General features: G+C 41.3%; 1 protein-coding gene across 1 annotated transcript in view; it reads right to left on the bottom strand.

The window, feature by feature from the left end:
* Positions 1-7: 7 nt before the first annotated feature.
* The window catches only part of LOC103127988 (vomeronasal type-2 receptor 116-like), a 39,943-nt gene continuing 16,727 nt past the window's right edge, over positions 8-23,223 (bottom strand). The window contains exons 2-7 of the mRNA XM_060182210.1: positions 15,443-15,542; positions 15,024-15,315; positions 10,730-11,539; positions 7,021-7,248; positions 5,497-5,617; positions 8-930 (exon numbers count right to left, since the gene is read on the bottom strand). Coding sequence (XP_060038193.1) covers positions 8-930; positions 5,497-5,617; positions 7,021-7,248; positions 10,730-11,539; positions 15,024-15,315; positions 15,443-15,542 — 2,474 coding nt within the window. The remainder of the gene's footprint in view (positions 931-5,496; positions 5,618-7,020; positions 7,249-10,729; positions 11,540-15,023; positions 15,316-15,442; positions 15,543-23,223) is intronic.

Here is a 23,223-nt window from a genome sequence, read left to right as displayed (position 1 = left end):
TAAAAACCTAAGTATGTCTGTTTTTCCTGAGGCCCATTTTGTTCCTTAGATGTTTCAGAGAGTTCTTGTCAGGTCTGATCAGAATAATGTAACACTTGGGAGCAAAGATGCACACTAGGAGACCAGCACCGGAGGCCAAGATGGAGAAGATCTCCAAGGCCACCATGAGCTTACCCTGGGCACCATGGTAGACAGGCAGAAAGGTCACCCAGACGCTGCAGAACACCAGCATGCTGAAGGTCAAGAACTTGGCTTCATTGAAGGCGTCAGGCAGGTTGCGGACAAGGTAGGACAAGGATAAGCTGACCAGGGCCAAGGAGCCCAGGTAGCCCAGAACACAGTAGAACACAGTGACTGAGCCCTTGTCACACATGATGAGAAGGTGCCTGGGCTCAGAGTGTGTGTCTACATCAATGAAGGGGGGAGACAGTCCCAGCCAGATGCCACAGATAATCACTTGGACAAGAGTGCAGATGGGAATGACATAGTTAGAAGCCCCTGATGCCAACAGCCACCTCATGGTTCTTCCCAGCTTCATGGATTTGAATGCCAACAGCACAATAATGGTTTTTGCCAACACAGTGGAAAGAGCCACAGTGAACACAAGTCCAAATGTGATTTGCTGGAGGATGCAGGTGACTGGGTGTGGCCGACCAATGAATAGAAAGGAGCAGAGGAAGCAGAGGAGGAGAGAGATGAGCAGGACATAGCTGAGAGTCCTGTTATTGGCCTTGACTATGGGGGTGTCTTGGTGCTTCACAAAGGCCCACAAAACCCCAGCTGTGAGCACAGAGAAGCACAAAGCTGTGCAGGCCAGAGCCATCCCTAAGGGATCTTCAAAGTCCAAGTAGGTCACCAACTTGGGGAGACAGTGGGTTCTCTCTTCATTTGAATATTCTTGCTCAGAGCACTGGATACACTCCCGTGCATCTGGAAAGAAAAGCAAAGGCTTGACAATGAAAACTCACCTCATCCTCACGTCAAGGCAAAGCCAAAATATAATTTTATGATTTTTGATTCATTTTATTTTATGACCTTTGGATTCATTGTATATAATGACTCCATCTGATGTAAACATTAGCTACACCAAGATAAGATTTTATATTCCTGACCCAAGGGGAATATTTTTCAAATGCCAACTAAGACTGAGGACATTCAAACATGAGTTCAGCCTAGCATGATTCTCAATCAGCGAATCCTGTGATTATTTGATTTACCAATCACGGAGAGTCTATATAATAGTTCTCTACACTCAACACTGGCTTTCAAACACTGGGATTTCAAAACCTTGAAATTCTGTGATTTTAAAATATATTTTCATGTGCTTAATTAGGCATCTGGATTTATTATTCACATTCAGACTGAAAAAGAGGAAGAAGCACTTTGATGGTCTGAAAGCTGTTAGAACCAATTTTCTCCAGAAAAAAAATACATCACAGCTCTTCTTTTGTATTCTGACCAGTAATAAAGACCTGCCTTGTAAATGTATTAGTTCATACTGAAAGACATGGTTTTATTCTAGACTGGTGTCTTCCCTTGATCTGAGCATGAGGTCAGTTTCATTAATTGTCATATGATCTCATGATCTGAAGTGATGGAATAGATGCCCAGATATTCAGAAGCATTTCATGGAGAGGTGAAAGGAGAGATATTGTGTAAGTAAGCAGCGAAATGCAAGGTGAAAGATAACTACTTGTTTATTTCATGTGAATGTGGAATCTTAAAACCCATGAACTTTGAAAAGCAAGTCAACACACACCTGGAAGCTGTGAATTATGATGCTTATCCTTGAGAGGATGGGAGTACAGGACATTGTGGCTGGGTATGGTATAAAACTATATAACATCATCGTATGAATTTTTAAAATATGAACTTAATGGCTATATAGAGACAGAGAAAATTTAAGGAGAACAGAGATAGGGGGACTGAAAGAGAGACATTAATAATGGGGGTTCTTTGATCTGCCCAAGAAGATTGAACTTGAGGCATTTTCTTTTTAGCACTGACCTGTATGACACAACCTTAAAATGAAAACTTTTCAGGGGGCCAGGCAGTAGCGCAGTGGGTTAAGTGCACATGGCATGGAGCGAAAAGCAAGGATCGGCTCAAGGATCCCAGTTCGAACCCCTGGCTTCCCACCTGCAGGGAGTTCATTTCACGAGGTCTTCACAACTCAGCTGACTTGAGTTCTGACTGGCAACTAGTATGAAACTGAAGGTTTCGCAGAAAAGCACATTTTGTCAAAACTTGACAGGAGTCTTCAAAGTTTTTATTAATTCAGGGTTGTTCGGTAGATGAATCTGACCATTATTGACAGTTCTTTTAAGCACGACTTACATTTAAAAGGGAACTACTATCTTTTGCTTTTACTTATCTATTTTGCCACCATGATTATCACTAGGTCACTTTGTTGGCATAATAAAATCATCTCTCCTGGTGGTCCCTTACTTCTTTGTTCTATTTGAAAGGAAAGAGAGAAATTGATAGAAGGATGCAGGTTCAAGCCCCTGCCCCCCACGTGCAGGGGCAACGTTTCAAAAGTAGTGAAGTATGGCTGAAGGTCTATCTCTCTCTCTCTCCCTCTGCTCTCAGTTTCTTTCTGTCTCTATGCAATCAATAATAAATAAATAAAAAAATTTTTAAAAAGATAAATGGAGAGTAGAGGGAGAAACAATAATAGATGCCTTCGGCACTGTTTCTCTGCTTTGAAACATCCCCTCTGCAGGCAGGACCAGAGGCTCACAGTCAAGTCTTTGCACCTTGTAATATGTCCACAGAACCAGGTGAGCCATCACTAGGCCCCTAAGCTCTATTTATGTTTCAGTAAAGATATACGTCTGTTGTTCCCTGCCACATGATTCCAGGTGATACGATTAGTTACCCTAATACTTTTAATGTTTTCTTTTTTGTATAAAATTGTTAATGTTCATCTGAAGTATTCCAGCCTTTAGGTTCATGTTTAGTCAGCACTTTGGCTTTATATCTTAACTCTTTTTTTCAGCCACCAGATTCCAGGTGCTACTATGATGCCAACCAGACTTCCCTAGGGAGATGACTCCACCAATGTGTCTTGGAGCTCCACTTCCCCAGATTTCTGCCCCACTAGGGAAAGAGAGAGACAGGCTGAGAGTATGGATCGACCTGTCAATGCCCATGTTCAGCAGGGAAGCAATTAGAGAAGCCAGACCTTTCACCTTCTGCACCCTATAATGATCCTGGGTCCATACTCCCAGAGAGATAAAGAACAAGAAAGCTTCCAATGGAGGGTATGGAATATAGGATTCTGATAGTGGCAACTGTGTGAAATTGTACCCTTCTTATCCTATGGTCTTGTCAATGTTTCCTTTTTACAAACAAAAAATAAAATTGTTAATGTTGTTAGTATGAGTAGATCACACCTTTGATCAAGGTATTATTTAAGTATGCCCACAATCCCTGATACTGGACATTTAATAAAGTCAAGATGTATTATTACTGTGAGTGAGTGGAGCAGATGATACCATGCAAGATTGAACATGCCTGCATTTGTGACTAGAGTGAATAGAGATGCCCAGTGTGGAAAGCAAGTGCTATGACGTGAGATGCTATTTACCGAACACATCATTGCTTTACTTTTCTGATCCAAGTAACAAAACAGTCTGTTAAGTTGATAAATGACTGAAATCATGTACTCCCACACAGACATGATGGGCCTAGACCTCTGATAGATGCCTCTCGCTACTGTCACTGGTCATCTCCATGAGGAACAACATAATAGACCCCTTTGTGGGACCCTATAGGACCTGGCTCTCAATGTGAATCAACAATGGTAGGGAGTGTTCCAGTCTCTGAAGGGAGGTTGGACAACGTATTCTACCTTCCACCTGAGGAAGATGGGTCCTGAAATTAGTGCAGCCTGTAATGTTCCTAGATTTGACCACAGAATGGGAGCTCAGACCTACAGGGATGCAGAGGCCACATAGGCTCTTGTGATGACTATGGGCCCTAGATCAAATCAGTGGGGTTTACAATTAACAATATTTATAGACTTTCCCCATATTTGGGAGCTACTCTTTTCCCTGATGCAGCTTTCTAGCTCCCTTTCCAACTATGACAGCCTCTCCACAGACAAATACCTGGTCCACCTGCGTATTCGATGTCAGGTGCAGGCAAAAACTAATAAAGTCATAGGCACCTTGGAATAGACCTAAAATAGACCTACTAGCTTTTTCCAAAATGGAGACCCCAAATCTTCATCTGCAATATTCTTGCCTTTAGGTTCACAGTTAGGCAACAGTTTGTTCTGCTTCATATCTTAACACATTTTTCAGCTATCAGGTTCCACATGCTACCATGATGCCAGCCGGACTTCCCTGGGCAGATGACCCCCACCAATGTGTCCTAGAGTCCTGATACCCCAGAGCCCCACCACACTAGAGAAAAAGAGAGACAGACTGGAAGTATGGATCTACCTGTCAACGCCCATGTTCATCGGTGAAGCAATCACAGAAGCCAGACCTCCCACCTTCTGCACCTCATAATGACCCTAGCTCCATATTCCCAGAGGAATAAAGAATAGGAAAGCTATCAGGGAAGCAGAGGGGATACATAGTTCTGGTGGTGGGAATTTTGTGGAGTTGTACCCCTCTTATCCTATGGTTTTTGTCAGTGTTTCCTTTTTATAAATAAAAATATTCTTAAAAAGCTGAGTCAGACAGAAAATATTCACTAACAGGAGAGCAAAATTAAAGTAAAAATAATTATATTGGGTTCACGAGTTAAGAAATGAATATAATCATGGGGGCTGGAGAGATAGCATAATGTTTATGTAAAAGGCTTTCATGTTTGAGGCTCAGAGGTCCCAGGTGCATCATAGTCCAGAACTGAGCAGCACTCTAGCCTTACTTCTAATCTATTATCTGTTATGTAGCACCTATCTGTCTGTCTATCATCTATCATCTATCTGTCATCAACAATGTTTTTGGCTTTGTATGTTAACTCTCTTTTCAGCCACCGGGTTCCAGAGGTCAGCATGATGCCAACCAGACTTCCCTGGACAGACGACCCCATCAATGTGTCCTGGAGCCCCACTTCCCCAGAGACCCACCCTACTACGGAAAGAGAGAGGCAGACTAGAAGTATGGATCGACCAGTCAATGCCCATGTTCAGAGGGGAAGCAATTATGGAAGCCAGTCCTTCCACCTTCTGCATCCCACAGTGACCTTGGGTCCATACTCCCAGAGGGATAAAGACTAGGAAAGCTATCAGGGGAGGGGATGGGATATGAAGATCTGGTTGTGGAATGGTGTGGAGTTGTACCCCTCTTATCCTGTGGCTTTGTTAATGTCTCCTCTTTTAAATAAAAAATAAAAAAATAATTTAAAAAAAAAAGTTAACATGTTGAAAAAGCAACATGTAGAATGCACTAGTGGCCTAGACACCAATTTCAAGTCTTTGTTTTTCATTGAAGTAATGAGGGTTATGGAGTCCTAGCGAGCATTTATAAATTGCCGTACCTTGTGTATTTGAAATCTCTCCTGTCAGACAAAAGACACATTCAAAGCAGCAGATGTCTTTAGACAGTGTAACTTTCTTGAATCCCAGACCACACTTCTGGTTACACACAGATGTGGGAGGCTAAGGTAGGAAAGAGAACTTTTGTCACCATTATTTAACCATAACATGACAGAACTTTCCTTTAATATCTTTTTTATCATAGTAAAAAAGCAAGTAATATAAATATGTCATTTTAAATAATTTAAGAGTGGTTTGCAGTCCAATACTGTAAAGTGTGTATAAATTGTCATGAAACTGATATCCAAAACCTGGTCTTGTAAGCAACTGGAATTCTTAGTATACATTTAATAATTATCAGGGAAGATTTCATTGTGATTTTGACTTTTGTTACCCTGATTATTGGTGATATCGTGTGCACATCATTTCTAGGAAAATTCCTATTTATGGGGTTTGACATTTAGAAAAACAAATATCTGATGTCTGATTTTCAGTCTTCTTCATCTATTCCTGATAGCTGCTTATCAGATATATTATTTTCAAATACTACATCCAATTCCACAGTTTACTTATGCCTCCTAATATTTCCTCTGATACACAAATTTTGACTCATTCGACTTGGGGGTTAATGATTTCTAGGACATTGTTGAAACTTGGGTTCAGTTTCACTTCTTGGCACACACACACACACACACACACACACACACACACACACACACACACACACACACACCTATATGAATAACTGTGGAAGAGCCCAGGTGGTAGCACACTAGGTCACTAGGTTAAGCACACTCATCAGTGTGAAAGGACTCAGGTTCAAGATTCTGGTCCCCACTTGAGAAGAATTTCATCCCTAGCTTAGATCCTTTCCCCATCATCCTTCACCTGAGCCTTAAGGCCTCTTTTCTCCTCCCTTCCTTAACTCCTTCCCCAAAGTCTTTTGCTTTGATGGAATGCACCCCACAGAGTCCGAGTTTGCCTTCAATATTCAACTTGTTTAGGAGTTATTTTCCTGGTTTGAGCAACCAAGATCCATACTCCAGTCCTTATGCTTGGTGCCATGTGTGCTTAACCCACTGTACTAATGCCCCAACCCCCCTTCTTTGTCTTTATCTAAAAATAAACAATATGGAAAATTCTCAAAATAATATACAATCAGTTGTTACACTACATGTAATAATAGCACTGAAACAGAAGACCACATCCTTAATTTCTCTACTAAGATTATTATTTTGATCCTTAATCACTCTACTAAGATTATTTTGATTTTTAAACACATTTTATTGTATTCATTTACTTATTTATTGAATAGAGACAGAGAGAAATTGAGATTAAAAGGGAAGATATGGAGGAAGAGAGAGACATCTTCAGCACTGCTTTACTGCTTATAAAGCTTTCCCCTGCAAGTGGGGATCATGAGTTTAACCTGGGCCCTTGTGCTCAGAAATGTATGCACTCAACCAGCTGTGCCACAATGTTTATATTTCTATAGTGCCCATAACTGGTGATGAATGTCACTGTACCTTTTCCAATCCCATAGGCCATTCTATAACCTCATCATGGATGACCAAACTTTGATGACTTGTACCATTGATGACAAACTCTCCTACTTTAACCAAGAAGTCCTGAGCTGTAGGAAATAGCGCAATGTTCAGGATGTCATATTGTTTTTTAGATTCTCTTTGCTCATCCAAGGATACATGGTCCCCAATGCTGTTAGTAAACTGGAGACTTCTCAGAAATCTGTGAAGCTAGAGGAGAAGCAAATTTATAAAAGAAAAGTGTAATCAAGTTAGAGACAAAAGACCCAGGCCTATAAAAACCATTCATATTCCAAACTCAGATGTTCTTTGTCATAACAGTTGCTCATATTTATTTATTATTAATTAATTAATTAATAAATATAATTACTTGTATTATTGCTGGGGCTTAGTATCTACACAATGAATCTACCACTCTACTGAGTACCCACAGAGTGGTCTAGGCAGTTCAAGTTTGTTTGTTTTATATCGCACAGGGACCAAATGAGAAGAGCAGATCCTCTGACCAAAAAATAAATTTGCAAAGCAATGAATGAAATTAAAGTGTTTCCCATAGTTGTGTTTAGACATGGATATTTGTACAAGACAGGCCAGGCATCTATTCAGATTACTTTTTTTTCTAAAAGAAACATGTTTCTTTGTTGTTGTTGTTGTAGTTATTGATGTCGTTGTTGCTGGATAGCACAGAAAGAAATGGAGAGAGGAGGGGAAGACAAGAGGGGGAGAGAAATATAGACACCTGCAGACCTTCTTCACCACCTGTGAAGCAACTTCCCTGCAGGTGGGGAGCCTGGGGCTCAAACAGGGATCCTTATGCTGATCCTTGCGCTTTGCACCACTTGCCTTAATCTGCTGCGCTACCGCCTGCCTCCCTGTTCAGATTACTTCTGGACTAAACCTTGCTCACTAACTTGGATAGTGTACATGTTTCATAAAAGCTTTATTCATTAGAAATATTATGCTATATGAAGAAATGAACCCTATGTTGCCTGTTAAAAAAATAGAAATAAAGATGTAAATCTCTCATCAAATTGACACACACTGTTGTCGTAAAGGAAGCCCATTTTGGGATGCCAGGGAAAAGGAATGAAAAAGGTAGATTTGACCCATAGTTGATCTGTCTGTATTTTGTCATGAGTTATTAGTCCGGTTTGGTGCGAAATCATCTCTACTTCTTGAATTAAGCAAATTGAGGGCTGGCAAGACAGCTCTCCTGACTTGTCTACCTGTTTTGTCTTGCACGTGACTCAGATTGGACACTGGCCTTCACCACATTGGAGGTCTCTCTCTCTCTCTCTCTATCTCTCTCCCTCTCTCTCTCTCTCCCTCTCTCCTCTCTTCCTCCCCCCCATTTTTCTCTGTCTGTCTGTTTTCCCATCTGAAAGGCGATTCCAGAGAAGTGAAGACCCCATTAGGTCTGTGGATATAATGTAAACTACTTGTCCCTTCCACCAGGAAAGTGTACCTCCTGTAGACCATTCTAGAACCTCATCCTCACTATATAACAGCAATGGTAGGAATAGTCCTGCTCTCCAAAGGGAGGCTGAGTCAACCTATTCAGCTACTTGAGGAAGACTGGTCCTGAAATGAGTATACAACTAGAATGTTCCTAGCTATGACCATGGGATGTGAGCTCAGACCTACAGGGATGCAGAGGTTACACAGACTCCTGTGATAAATATGAATAGACATGGGTCCTAGGTCAGATTGATGGGGTTTACAGTTAATGGTATTTATATACTTTCCTCATATTTGGGATCTACTCTCTGCCCTGACCCGCTTTCTAGTTTTATTCTCAACTCTAACACCAAACTTCCCAGACAGTACTTTTAATCTACCTGCATGTTACCTATTGGGTTCAGACAAAAATTACAAAAGTCATAAGCCCCATGGAACATACCTAAAACAGACTTCCTAGTTTCTTCCCACACCGAGAAAAACCCCTTGTTTCATTTGTTCTATTCCTAACTTTGGGTTCCTGCATATTGAACATGTTGCTTTATAGTTTTCTACCATTAAGTCACCAGCTTGCAGATGCTATTATGATTCCATCCTGACTTCCCTTGGCAGATGACCTCACCATGGTTTCCCAGAACCTCACCTCTGCAGATTGCTATCCCACTAGGGAAGATAGAAACAGCCTGGAGGTATGGCCCCATGCCCACAGCCAATGCCTATGTCCAGTATAGAAGCAATTACAGAAGCCAGACCTTCCACCTTCTGCACCCCATAAAGAATTTTGGTCCAGATGCCAGCTGGTAGCACAGCTGGTTAAGTACACACACTGCAGTGTACAAGGACCAGGGTTCAAGCACCAAGTCTCCACCTGCAGGGGGAAAGCTTCATGAGTGGTGAAGCAGGGCTGCAGGGGTCTCTCCCTCTTTATTTGCCCCTTCATTCTCAATTTCTGGCTGTCTCTATCTAATAAATAAAAACAATATAATAAAAAATTTTATAAAGAATTTTGATCCATACTCCCAGAGGGATAAAGAATAAGGAAGCTGCCAATGGAGGTTTTGGGACATAGAACACTGGTTGAGGAAACTGTGTAAATTTGTAGTCCTGTTATCTTACAATTTTTTTTAGTCATTATTAAATCACTAATAAAATATATTAAATATAAAAATGATAAAGAAAAGTATCCATCAATTAACATTATTGGTATGTTATTGGTAAGAAGTTTAAGAAAAGTTTTTTTTATATAATTTTTATTTATGAAAAGGAAACACTGACAAAAACCATAGGATAAGAGAAGTACAACTCCACACAATCCCCACCACCAGAACTCCATATTCCAACCCCTTCCCTGATAGCTTTCCTATTCTTTATCCATCTGGTAGTATGGACTCCAGGTCATTGTGGGATACAGAAGGTGGAAGGTCTGGCTTCTGTAATTGCTTCCCCGATGAATATGGGCATTGACAGGTTGATCCATACTCCAAGCCTGTCTCTATCTTTCCCTGGTGGGACAGGGCTCTTGGAAAGTGGGGCTCCAGGACACATTGGTGGGGTCGTCTGCCTAGGCAAGTCCAGTTGGCATCATGGTAGCATCTGGAACCTGGTGGCTGAAAGAAGAGTTAACCTATAAAGCCAAACAAATAGTTGGTTAATCATGAACCTAAAGGCTGGAATAGTGCAGTTGAAGATGTGGGGGGTCTCCGTTTTGTAGGTAATTAGTAGGCCTACTTTAGGTATATTCCAAAGGGCCTATGACTATACTAGTTTTTTTTTTTTATGAGTCTGACATCTGAAATGCAGGTTTATCCAAGTTATTGTCTGGGGGAGATAATTTCATGACTGGAAAAAGGACCAGAAAGCTGGATAAGGGAAGAGAGTAGCTCCCAAATATGGGAAAGGTGTATAAATAAAATCGAAATGAAGTCCTTAAATAAGTTCATTGTGAATGTTTGTTCAGGTTTTTTTTTTTTTCCTTATCAACCTTAAGGAAAAAATGTCATTGAATGAGACTTTGCCTTGGTATTGTGTACCCTGAAATGTCACTGAAGACAGGATTTTAGAGGTAGATACTCAGTAATTACTCAGAAGCTACATGTGCAGTAAGAGTTCTCCACTTGTTTTTACTGATGACGCTGTTAGGAATTATAAGGCTTAGTGGTATGTTATATTTCAGCAGACAATTCCCCACAAGCCCTGCTTGTCAATGCAGACCCTGTACTTGGAGGAAATTTACCTTCCAGGAGAGAGGCACTAGAAGGCTTGCATCTTTTGTCAACCCCATGTCTGCTTCTTCCAGGAGCATCTCATGGAGGGCTCTGGTCACAGCATGCACAGCATTGTAGACAAGATAGCTGGATTCAGACATGACCATCATGTCAGTGTTTCCTGGCATAAACTCTAAGGAGGTATTTGGGGGACAGTCTCTGAATTTTCCACATAGTGATGACCCAGAAAATACACAGTTAAATGCATTAAGCCAAAATCTCTTGAAATAAAAATCTTCTGGATATTTGGAAGGGTTCACTGTTTTAATAAAGTGTTCAAAACCAGGCACGTCTCTCTTTGGAGATGAAAATGAGAGACTTCCATGGAAAAGGCCCATAATGCTCTTCATTTTATATAAGTCAACATAGGACTCTGTTACCATGATCCACAGCTTACCTGAATATTCAGTCAGTCTTGAATGCATGTGTATGTTTATAAAAATGTCAGAATCACCATAGACTAAATAGACATTTACTTTTGCATCCTCTGTTGAGAGAGCAACTCCTTCATCTAAACTGATAGTTCTTACCCATGAGGTAGGCAACTTCTCTATAAAGAGAATACATAAGTGTTTTTTCACCATCTCTGCTTTCAATGTCCAGACGAATGTCTCACTTTCTACATTATCTGTGATGGCTACCCCCACCCAGGTCCATTCAAAATGCAGCAGTAGACAGATCAGTCCACGCACTAGGAACTTGTCCTTAGCAGCCATTTGATAGAGTGATGGGAACTGATCTTTGTCATTCAGTGAAGAATCAAATGCTCCGTATGTGACCTAGACAAGAAACACAACATTCTGATTTTCACTAGGACTGACAAAACTCAAAACACCGTCCTGCTGGTTGGGAAAGTCACAAGCATAAGAGAAAATATAACCACAACAGCTGTTGAAAGATAGAAATGATTATTGTGAGATGTAGCCAGTGCACGCAGGGGAATTCCAGCCTTCCCATCAGCCTCACCGCATCACCCCACCCCTCCTCGCTCTGGTGGGCTTTGCCCTCCTTATATTTCTAGTTCCCGGATCCTGCATCACCATCCACACCTCCTCACTGCCTTGCTCTCTTTTCCCTTATAAGGAGATATTCGTCTCATTGCCAGCATGGCTACTTCCTCTGCACAGCTACCCCTTTATAAACTTATAACTGCAACAATAAAAGGTTCCCTCCTCCGCCACGGTATCCTGAAGAGGTTTGTTGTATCGTCCACTGCCACGGTACACTGGGAGACCCCTAAGCAAACTCACCCCTTCCTCTGATGGCCCACAATTCCCTGCTCTTTGTCTCCTGCTGACCAACAGCCAGATGGAGAAGTGGGAGCCACCAGGTGCTCGTTTCCCTGAGGAACCCGACAGTTGTGGACATTATACAGTACTGTATTATTTTTAAAATATTTTGTTAATGTGAAATTCATTTAAATATTATATAAATTTCATCTAGAGGGGAGTTGGGGGGTAGTGCAGTGGATTAAGCACAGGTGGTGCAAAACACAAGGACTGGCATAAGGATCCCAGTTCAAGCCCCCAGCTCCCCACCTGCAGGGGGGTCGCTTCACAGGTGGTGAAGCAGGTCAGCAGGTGTCTATCTTTCTCTCCCCCTCTCTGTCTTCCCCTCCTCTCTCCATTTCTCTCTGTCCTATCCAACAACGACAACATCAATAACAACAATAATAACTACAACAATAAAACAACAAGGGCAACAAAAAGGAATAAATACATAAATATAAAAATTATTACTAATATAAATTTCATCTCGAGGACATCACAGTCACTACCAAAATGTACTGTATGTACACAATTATAAAGACACATATATTTTTAATAACAGGATTATTCCTGGGGCTTTATGCCTGCATGCTAAGTCAAATACTCCTGGCAGACTTTTTTTCCTATTAATTATTTTCTTTCTTTATCTCCCTTGATAGAGACAAAAAGAAAAATAGAAGGAAGGGAAAGAGAAAATTGTGGAGTGAAGGGAGAGCGGCTCTTGGAGCTCCACAGCACTATACTGGGGCCAGATGGTGGCGCACCTGGTTGAGCACTTGTTACAATGTGCAAGGACTGGAGTTCAAGGCCCCGGTCCCCACCTGTAAGGAGAAAGCTTTTCAAGTGGTGAAGCAGGGCTGCATGTGTCTCTCTGTCTCTCACATTCTCTATAACCCCCTTCCCTCTCAATTTCTGGTTGTATCTATCCAATAAGTAAATAAAGATAATTTTAAAAATATTTTTAAAAAAGAGCCTCTGTACTATACGTAGGGCACTGGTGCTTGAACCAAGGTCCTTGAGCATGGTAATATGTGCTCTCTATCCAGCATCCCATCCACCAAATTCTCAGATCTGGTAAGGGGCCAGAAAGGGGTCCACCTAGCAGAGCCCACATGCTATCATGCATGATGACCTGCTTTGCCTATAGGGGGGAAGCTTCCTAGAACTCAAGCAACACTACAGGGTGTCTTTCCTGCTTTCTGTCTCCTTTTCTCTCTCCATGTGTCTTTGTCTATATTTAAAATAAAAAAGTCAAAGAGTGAGATCTAATCAAATACCCAGCAATGTTATCATCTGAGGATTTTTCCAAAAGGGAAAAAATACCTTTGCATATAGATCTAGGCATACCTTTGTTCATAGCTGCACATTTTGTAATCAATCAAAGTTGGAAGCAACACCAGATGCCCAATGACAGACGAGTGACTGAGAAAGTTGTGGTACATATACACAGTGGAGAACAACCCAGCTGTTAAAAATGATTAATTCATCTCCTTTGCCTTATCTTGGATGGATCTCAAAAGAGTCAGACTCAGGCAAAAACTAGTAAAGTCATGGGCCCCTTGGAATATACCGAAAATAGGCCTACTAGCTTATTCCAAAACAGAGATTCTAAATCTTCATCTGCAATATTCATGCCTTTAGGTGCATGATGAATCAACAATTTGGTCTTCTTTATATCTTAACTCTTTTTCAGCCACCAAGTTACAGATGCTACCATGATGCCAACCTGAGTTCTCTGGAGAGAAGTCCCATCCAGTGTGTCCTGGAGCCCTGCTTCCCCAGAGCCCTGCTCCACTAGGGAAAGAGAGAGTCAGGCTGGGAGTGTGGATCAACCTGTCAATGCCCAATTTCAGTGGGGAAGCAATTACAGAAGCCAGACTTCCACCTTCTGCATCCCACAATGACCTTGGGTCCATACACCCAGAGGGATAAAGAATAGGAAAGCTATCAAGAAAGAAGATGGGATATAGAGTTCTGGAAGTGGGAAATGTGTGGAATTATATCCCTCTTGTCCTATGCTCAATATTTCCATTTTATAAATAAAAATTTTAATAAAGAATTATGTTAAGTGAGGTAAGCCAGAAAGCAAGGAATGAATGCCAAATAATCTCATTTATATATAGAAAGATAGAAAGAGAAACTGCAAATTGAGTTTTGATATATTGTACCAAGGCTCTCAGGGGTAGGAGGAGGACGAGTGGGGTGGGAGGGATACAGAAAAATTAGAGTCCTGGTTTATGGTGTTAAAAGGGACCTAATTAGAGGTTAGACTGTTTAAAAGGGTCCTATCTTGTGGAGATAAGAAATTGTGTCTGTGTGTCAATAACTACACAGTAAAATACTAGTCTTCCAATTACAATATTTGCAATAAGTCATATGTAGAGCGTAATAGAGATTTTTCTAAAAACTTGGGGGTATTACTATAAATGAAATAAGCTATATGAAGAAAAACAATATATAATTTCACTGGTACCACAAATTCCAGAGTTGAGCAGTATTCTTCCTTCTCTCTCTCTCTTATAGAAATGACTAAGTAGGGAGTCGGGCTGTAGCTCAGCAGGTTAAGCGCATGTGGCACAAAGCACAAGGACCAGCATAAGAATCCCGGTTCGAGCTCTGGCTCCCCACCTGCAGGGGAGTCGCTTCACAAGTGGTGAAACAGGTCTGCAGGTTTCTATCTTTCTCTGCTCTTCCCTGTCTTCCCCCCTCCTCTCTCCATTTCTCTCTGTCCTATCCAACAACAACGACGATAATAATAACTACAACAATAAAACAAGGGCAACAAAAGAGAATAAATAAATAAAATAAATATTTTTAAAAAACAAATGACTCAGTAGAATCTCAACACAGCAGAAGATTTACTAAGGATATGAGTTCATTCTCAAAGACACAGTCTCATTCTTCTTTCATTGGAAGGTAAGGGGAGTCTGTGGTGGTGGTGGTGGGGTGTTATTCGATTGTTTCTTCAGATCTTCAGAATGTCAAATTACCTTACCTGTGGAATTTTGTAGAGTCCCAGAAGTGGTCCAAGGATTGATGAAAATTCTAGTGTGGTTCCTGCAATAATGGCAGTAGATTTGCTTTGTTTCTGGCAGTTATAATTTGGGACAGTCTGATTCCCTCCTGAGAACCAAAGCAAGATGTTCTCTAAAGGTTTCTCATATTTATTAAAGGCGTTGTAGAGACTGAAACCGAGTGTCAAATTAGGGAGCAGATACGGGTCCTTATTGATCTCTTCAATGGCAAAGAGAAAGGCCAGAATGTAATTATAATTCTTCAACTGCCACCTGGATGGAAAACACAGCATTAGACACAATGGTCAAGTTATTCAACTCAGGGATATCTCTGAAGCTACACCCAACAACATAATATGTTACAGTCCCGTTTCTAATCATTTTTCTCGATATGGAATACCTAAACTTTACTTTTGGACATTTGCTAATTGTCTCCTGATATTTCAGCATCCAAGATTTATGTAATATGTATTTGTGTTGAATTTTTGGAGACCACAACCCTAGATAGCGTATGAAATATCATACAAGAGTAAAGTTTGGTATATTTAGTTACCCTTAGAATTACCAAGTTTTTAACCAGACACACTCATCCAAAAGATTTGGGGTATACCTATGTTCATAGCAGCACAATTTGTAATAGTCAAAACCTGGAAGCAACCCAGGTGTCCAACAACAGATGAGTGGCTGAGTAAGTTGTGGTATATACACAATAAAATAATATTCAGCCCTTAAAAATGGTGATTTCAGAATTTTCATCCCATCTTGTATGGAGCTTGAAGAAGTCATATTAAGTGAAATAAGTCAGAAACAGGAGGATGAATATGGGATGATCTCACACAGGCAGAAGTTGAAAAACAAGATCAGAAGAGAAAACACTAAGCAGGACCTGGACTGCAATTGGTGTATTGCACCAAAGACTTATTGGTTTTATTTTTATGTTTTTTTAAATTTATTATTGGGTAGACACGGAAAGAAATTGAAAGGAGAGCAGAGAGAAAGAGAGATAGAGACAGAGTAAAACTTGTAACACTGCTTTATCACTCCTGAAGCTTTCCACTTGCTAGTGGGAACTAAGGGCTTAAACCTAGGTCCTTGTGCACTGTAATGTGAGCATTTAGCTAGGTACACCACCACTGGGCCCCTGAAATATTTATTTTCTATTAATTAGATATGAGAGAGTTTCATCTGAGGCAGAAAAAAGAAAAAAATGATTCAGACTATCACTCTGTTGTATGCAGTGCTTTGGGTTGAACTAGAAATGCCAGACACGAAATTTTCAGTGCCCTACGATTCAGCCGTTTCCCCCATCTCTGATTTCTTTTTTTGTTTTTAATTTTTATTTATTTATTTTATATGTATTTATTTTCCCTTTTGTTGCCCTTGTTGTTTTTTCATTGTTGTTGTAGTTATTACTGCTGTTGTTATTGATGTCATCAATGTTGGATAGGACAGAGAGAAATGGAGAGAGGAGGGGAAGACAGAGAGGGGGAGAGAAAGACAGATACCTGCAGACCTGCTTCACCACCTGTGATTCCCCTGCAGGTGGGGAGCCGGGGGCTCGAACTAGGATCCTTATGCCTGTCCTTGTGCTTTGCGCCACATCACTAACCCACTGCACTACCACCCAACTCCCCCCTCTAATTTCAGATCTTAACATGTCACATTTTTCTTGTTCATACATTGTTGTCCAAGGAAATTGGGAATCATCAATACTACAATTTAAGGCTGATATCCAGCAGGCGTGTGGAGCATTAAGATTGTTCCCTAATGTAAAATTTACCACAGTTTTCAAGGTGGATAGTAAATTAAACTTGCCTGGCCACTACCATGCTTCCACAAAAGAGTAAATACAGAATTCCAGAGAGGATGGCTATCGTCCAGTAGCATCATGATCCAGCTCTGTGAAAGGGAGACAACAAAAGCAACAACCAAAGGAGCTACACAAACCATTAATACATATAATAAGCCGGGCCCCTGCGGTAGCGCAGTGGTTTAAGCACTCATGGCGCAAAGCTCAAGGACCAGTGTAAAGATCTCGGTCTGAGCCTCTGACTCCCCCCCTGCAGGGGGGTGGCTTCACAGGTGGTGAAGCAGGTCTACAGGTGTCTATCTTTCTCTCCCAACTCTCTGTTTCCCCCTCCTCTCTCCATTTCTCTGTGTCCTATCCAACAGCAATGACAGCAATAACAACAATAACACTAACAACAACATTAATAACAAGGGCAACAAAAGGGGGAAAATAACCTCTAGGAGCAGTGGATTCATAGTACAGGCACTGAGTAGTATTTATATTGCAGGCCCTATGCAATAACCCTGGAGACAATAAATAAATAAATAAATAAATAAATAAATAAATAATAAGCCATGAAACACAGAAAGCCCATAAATAAAAAATCCCAAAGAATACTAGAGCTGAGATAAAGCCAGTTTACAACTGTAGAAGACTCTGAGGTCGGGGGCGGGTTCAGATCCTGGAATACAATGGCCGAGGAGAACATAGATGAGAGGTTGGATTGTTTTACTGAAAACTGAGAAATGTTCCACATGTACAGACTACTGTGTTTTACTCTTAACTGTAAACCATTACTTCCTCCAATAAATAAAAACAAAATAAACAAGAATAACAAAGCAGCTTACAGGCACAGATCCCTACCTCAAAAGTTTCTGAGTGAAGCAGAAGGATGACTACAGGAGGATCTTTATCACAGGCCAAAGTTGAAAAACAAGATCAAAAGAGAAAACACTCAGCAGAACTTGGACTAGAGTCAGTGTATCACCTCATAGTAAAAGACTCTGGGGTGGATGGGTGGGTGGGGAGAGAAAGATTCAAGTCCTGGAACAGGATGACAAAGGACCTAGTTTGCAGGTCCATATGTGACTATACATTGTGTTGCTCTCTGTTTGCATGAATGATTACCTCAACCTTCCCCCCCACCCTGAGCAATGGGTTATATCTGCTTGCCTTTACTCTTCCAATAAACGAGATGCCCCTCTGAGGCCTCTCCCAGAGCTGGTTGAGTCTGGTGTGGCTTCTTCCTCTCCACACGTCACCCCCAACATGTAGAGTCACCCCAGGACTCCCAGGGCGCAGCTCTGACTCTTAGCTGCCAGTGGCCAGGGAGGCAGGCAGAGCACATGGAGTGACCCCCCACACACACAGTCTTGGATAGGAAGGACTAACATTGTCTCAGTGACCATCCTGCCAAGGATTTAATGCCATCCTCATGACAAAAGTTACAAAGATTTTTTCTGGAACCAAAATAATCCCCAGGATTGCCACAGAAATAGTAAGAGATAGGAAGAAGACCAAAGATATTATTATTAAACCATCTGGCCTCAACCTACACTACAGAGCCACTGTAATAAAAATGGCCTAGTACTGCAACCAAAACAGACACACAGACCAGTGAAACAAAATTGAAGACCCAGAAATAGCCCCCCTCACACACATCTACAGATTGTTGGTATGCTTCTAGTTCTGCTTCTGGGATCCCTTCTGTTACATTGCTTGACATTGTGGTCTATTTACATTGTCATTCTGTTACATTGGTTTGGTCTCACTCCCCCCGGCCTCTGGGAGACTGTGTTTAGTCTTTGCCTTTTCATGCTTCTCCCTTCTCCCCGTCCCCTGTCCTACATACTTCCTTGGTTCCTGACTCTGCTGCTGGAGGAGAAGGATGCAAGACAGATTTGGGTTGTGATTAGTTTAGATTAGTTTTTTGAATCACTCACTCATGAATAAAGAAATACTGCTTCTCTTCTCAGCCTTGTGTCCCTGGTTGTCTGTCTACCACTGCGAAGCTAGCCAGCCTACTGATGCCCCGAACTCTTACTACATATGGCAACCAACTTGTGGCCTGACCTGCCCATCCCCCAGATAAGTGAAGAATTTTGGCTACTTATCCACTATGGGTTGCTTTTCTGCTTGTGAAGAGGTTTCCAAAGGCCTCTGCCCCTTCTTCATGAGACTGTTTCTCTGTTTCTGGAACATTTAAGTCTGGGCCACACTCTGGTTTCCGCCTGGTGCCCGCCTGCAAAAACCTGCAGGGTGAGGGGCGGGGCTGGGAGACTGGCTGCTGTAGCCTCAGGAGCCAGGAGCAGGGTGGCGAGAATAGTGGGCAGGGCTGCAGCCCATCATGGCCGCCACCCCAGGGCGCCTCAGCCTACGCCTTCTGCATGGCTGGCCCACCCGCCCTCCTGCTATGCATTTGGGGCATATCACGGACCAACCGGGAACCGTGGGCTCCCTGCTGGGACTGGGCCCCCTAGCCGAGATCCCCAGCTTGGCTCTGAAGGCAGAGGAGATAAAATAAACAGCCGTTGGACAACGCACCCCCCAAACAACTAAGACAGTACAGATCTAAATTTGTGTTTAAAATGACATGTCTTCATAACAAAAGTTTTTCTCCTTCTGCATTGAAGACCATGTTTATGTGTGTGTTTGAAGTTTGGTAAACATTGACTTTAAGGTTAGAAATGTAACTTTAAGGCTACATTCTTACCAGGCAAAGTTAAATGAAAAAGGTTTTCAACATAATTCTCATAAAAGTAAAATTAACTTACATTTAAACTCTGAGGTAAAAATTAGTTAAAAATCAATATATTTTAACTAAGTTGGTCTAAAAAACCTGCGCACACCTAGGGTGTGTCTTCATCTTGTATGGGTGTAACAAAGGGTAAAAAAAAATAAGACGTTGTTGATATGTGAAGCTCTCAAATACCTTCTCAATTAGAAACAGTGGATTGCACAATGGTTATGCTAATGAGTCTCATGTCTGAGGCTCTAGCAGTGGTTCTTTGCCTTACCACATATTATTACACTTAAATTGGTTATGCAGACTTAAAATGAAATGAAAAAGACCTTCCAAATTTATACAGATGCTTAAACCAATTATAATAAGCTAGTTATCAATTGTGGTAAACATCTAACCTGCTACAAGTTTTGTTTCATAAGTAAGTGAATTACAGCTGTCAAGTTCTCTACAGAAAAGCAGAATTCCATTGACTGACCTCCTCATACAACAATTCACCCCCTGGCAATTCTTCATTGAACATCTTCTTTAGACTGGCATGTCCTTCAGACTTACTGATACACAACTCTACAGTGGCTTCCCTTTATGCTGCTGGGTTTCTCAAAGACTGACTTGGGATTTTATAGGCCATACCCTCCCCCCTTGCTAGGTAATGTCCACAGAGGCAGAAAACACCCGTCAAGGCAAGAAAAGCCCACAGGGGCAGGAAATGTTCTTTAGCTGATACGCCTTTCCCACAGAGGCAAGAAATGCCCCCCTCAGGCCTTCCCTTGGCATCACACTGGTTCTTGTTGCTCGCTTACTTGTTCCTCCAAGTTTGTGCCAGTTTTTTTTTTTTTTTTGAAAATGCCTGTACGATACAGGTTTCTGTTCACACAACACTCCTGATACTATGGTCAATTAGTTAAAAAGAAAAGGGGGAATTGTTGGTATGATTCTAGTTCTGCTTCTGGGATCCATTCTGTTACATTGCTTGACATTGTGGTCTATTTACATGGTCATTCTGTTACATTGGTTTGGTCTCACTCCTCCCGGTCTCTGGGAGACTGTGTTTAGTCTTTGCCTTTTCATGCTTCTCCCTTCTCCCTGTCCCCTGTCCTACATACTTCCTTGGTTCCTGACTCTGCTGCTGGAGGAGAAGGGTGCAAGACAGAATTTGGTTGTGATTAGTTTAGATTAGTTTTTTGAATCGTTCATTCATGAATAAAGTAATACTGCTTCTCCGCTCAACCTTGTGTCCCTGGTCGTCTGTCTACCACCGCAAAGCTAGCTGGCCTACTGGTGTCCTGAACTCCGACAACAGCAGACAACTATTTTTTCACAAGTGGGCTAGACCATTAAATGGTCTATTGCCTATTGCCTATTGTTACTGCAGCAAAACAAAATTCATAAAAAAATTGAACCCTTAAGAACTACTCTTGAGGGGCTCTGTGGTGGTGCATCTGGTTGTGTGCACATGTTACAATGCACAAGGATCCACGTTTGAGCCCCTGGTTTCCCCTGCAGGGAGAAAGCTTTTCAAATGGTGAAGCAGGGCTGCAGTCGTCTCTCTGTCACTTTTCCTCACTATTTCCCACTTCCCTCTTGATTTCTGACTGTCTCTACCCAAAAAATAAAGATAATAAAAATCACAAAAATGTGAAAACCAGTCTTGTTTAAAAACACTAAAAGAATGAATACACTATCACAAGCTTAGAGCGAACAATTGTACGTTATATCACACACAGTCACATAAACAATAAATCACTGGGATCAATTAGGAATACCAAAGGAGACCACCTGGGACTGAAACAGGCCAGGACTAGAACAACTTCAAGAACCCACCAGTTCATTGGTGAGTGAAAACACGTGTGGCTGGTGGACAGAGAGGAGCCTCGGGAGAGAATGGGTGGCTGGTAACAGTCCTGCAGTTTATCAGTTCAGGCACCAGCTCAAGTCTGTATCACCAACATGGGGATGGCTGAGCGGAGGAGAGGACTTCCCTGGGATCACCAAGTGCAACTCTGAGTCTCCATTGCTACTGCTCTCATAGCCTAGAACAGAGGAAGGGAGGCCCTGGGCTGAAACCAGGGGACAGAGAACCAGCCAGGAAACTCAGAAGAAGATCTATACCTCAGTGGCATAGTGGTGGGACTGCGAAAGTCTCTTTGCATAACAACTGGATTATCTCTGTCACACCCTGATTTATCTCTTGGTCAGGAGTCAGTGATTAACTAAGAAGCCTACTTATAGTTTAAAAGCCCTCTGGCTCCCATAGCCTACAGGGAAGAAAAAGAGCAAAAGAGGCTTTTTAGCCACTGAGCTCCAAATCAGGGATTTAAATACTATTGAAACAACTGTCAATTTCCAAAACTGTGAACCCTTTAACTACCTTACTTAAACACAAGTCAATCCAGGCAATAGTAATCAGTAATTTGAAAAGTACTGAGAGAGGGACCTCATAGCATAATATATAAAATGGTTAAACCAACAAGAAGAAATATTGGAGAAATGAACTAGGATGAGAGTCCAGCTAAAAATGCCCCAAAAGGTGAAGCACAAAATAATGCAGTCAACATCCAATCACTAGTTTAGGAAATAATCACTGGAGTGAATAAAGAGTTTGAAAGAATTGTCACCAGAAATGCAAAAACAAAAATTAGACTCTGGAAGAAAACACTAATTATCTGAAGGTTATTAGAGAACTGAAAGCTGAAATAGCTTAGCTAAGAATATAAGTAGCTGAACAACCTAAAACAGTAACAGAACAGGCTAACGAAATAGATGAACTCCAGAAAACAAGAGGACAGAGAGAATAGAATCAATGAGGCTGAAGACAGAATTAGCAAGATTGAGGACAAATTAGAGACAACTAAAAAATAAGTAAGAGATCTCAAAAAGAGATTATGAGGCACTGTAAACAACAACGGAGACCTAGAGGGTGACTTCAAAAGAAACAATATACACATTATTGGCTTACCAGGGGAAGAAAGAGTGGGAGGGGATAAAAGCAATCTTTAGGCCATAATAGCTGAAAAGTTCTCTAGTCTAGACAACGTCAAAGATGAAAGTTCAAAGAGGACATAGGGTCCCAAACAGAATTAATTCAGACTTAAAGACACCAAGACACATCGTATTTAGAATGGAAAGGAATAGGATAAATAATGGATCCTGAAGGTTGCAAGTGAAAAACAAAGAATCACCTATAGAGGAAAACCCATAATATTAGCAGCAGACTTCTCCACACAAACACTACAGGCCAGAAGAGAATGGCAAGATATTTACTGAGTGCTCAATGAGAAAGGCTTTCAACCAAGAATACTGTATATTGATAGACCATCACTCAGACTATATGGAGGCACAAATACCTTCTCAGATAAGCAATAGTTTAAGAAATCAACTATCACCAAGAAGATAAGCAATAGTTGAAGAAATCTACTATCACCCTGAAAGAAGTTCTGAAAGGACTCCTATAAACAGTCAACCATAAATATGCCATATATCAGAACACTCTAAAACTCTACAAGAATGGCATTAAAATATCTTCAATCTTTGATATCAATCAATGTCAATGGCCTGAATTCACCTATTAAAAGACACAGAGTAGGTAGATGGATCAGAAAACACAACGCAACAATATGCTGTTTACAGGAATCCCACCTAATTCATC

Source organism: Erinaceus europaeus, chromosome 23 (assembly GCF_950295315.1).
Source record: "Erinaceus europaeus chromosome 23, mEriEur2.1, whole genome shotgun sequence".
NCBI classification, from domain to species: domain Eukaryota; kingdom Metazoa; phylum Chordata; class Mammalia; order Eulipotyphla; family Erinaceidae; genus Erinaceus; species Erinaceus europaeus.
Note: the sequence above shows the minus strand (reverse complement) of the source record. Positions and strands in the feature narration are given on the sequence as shown.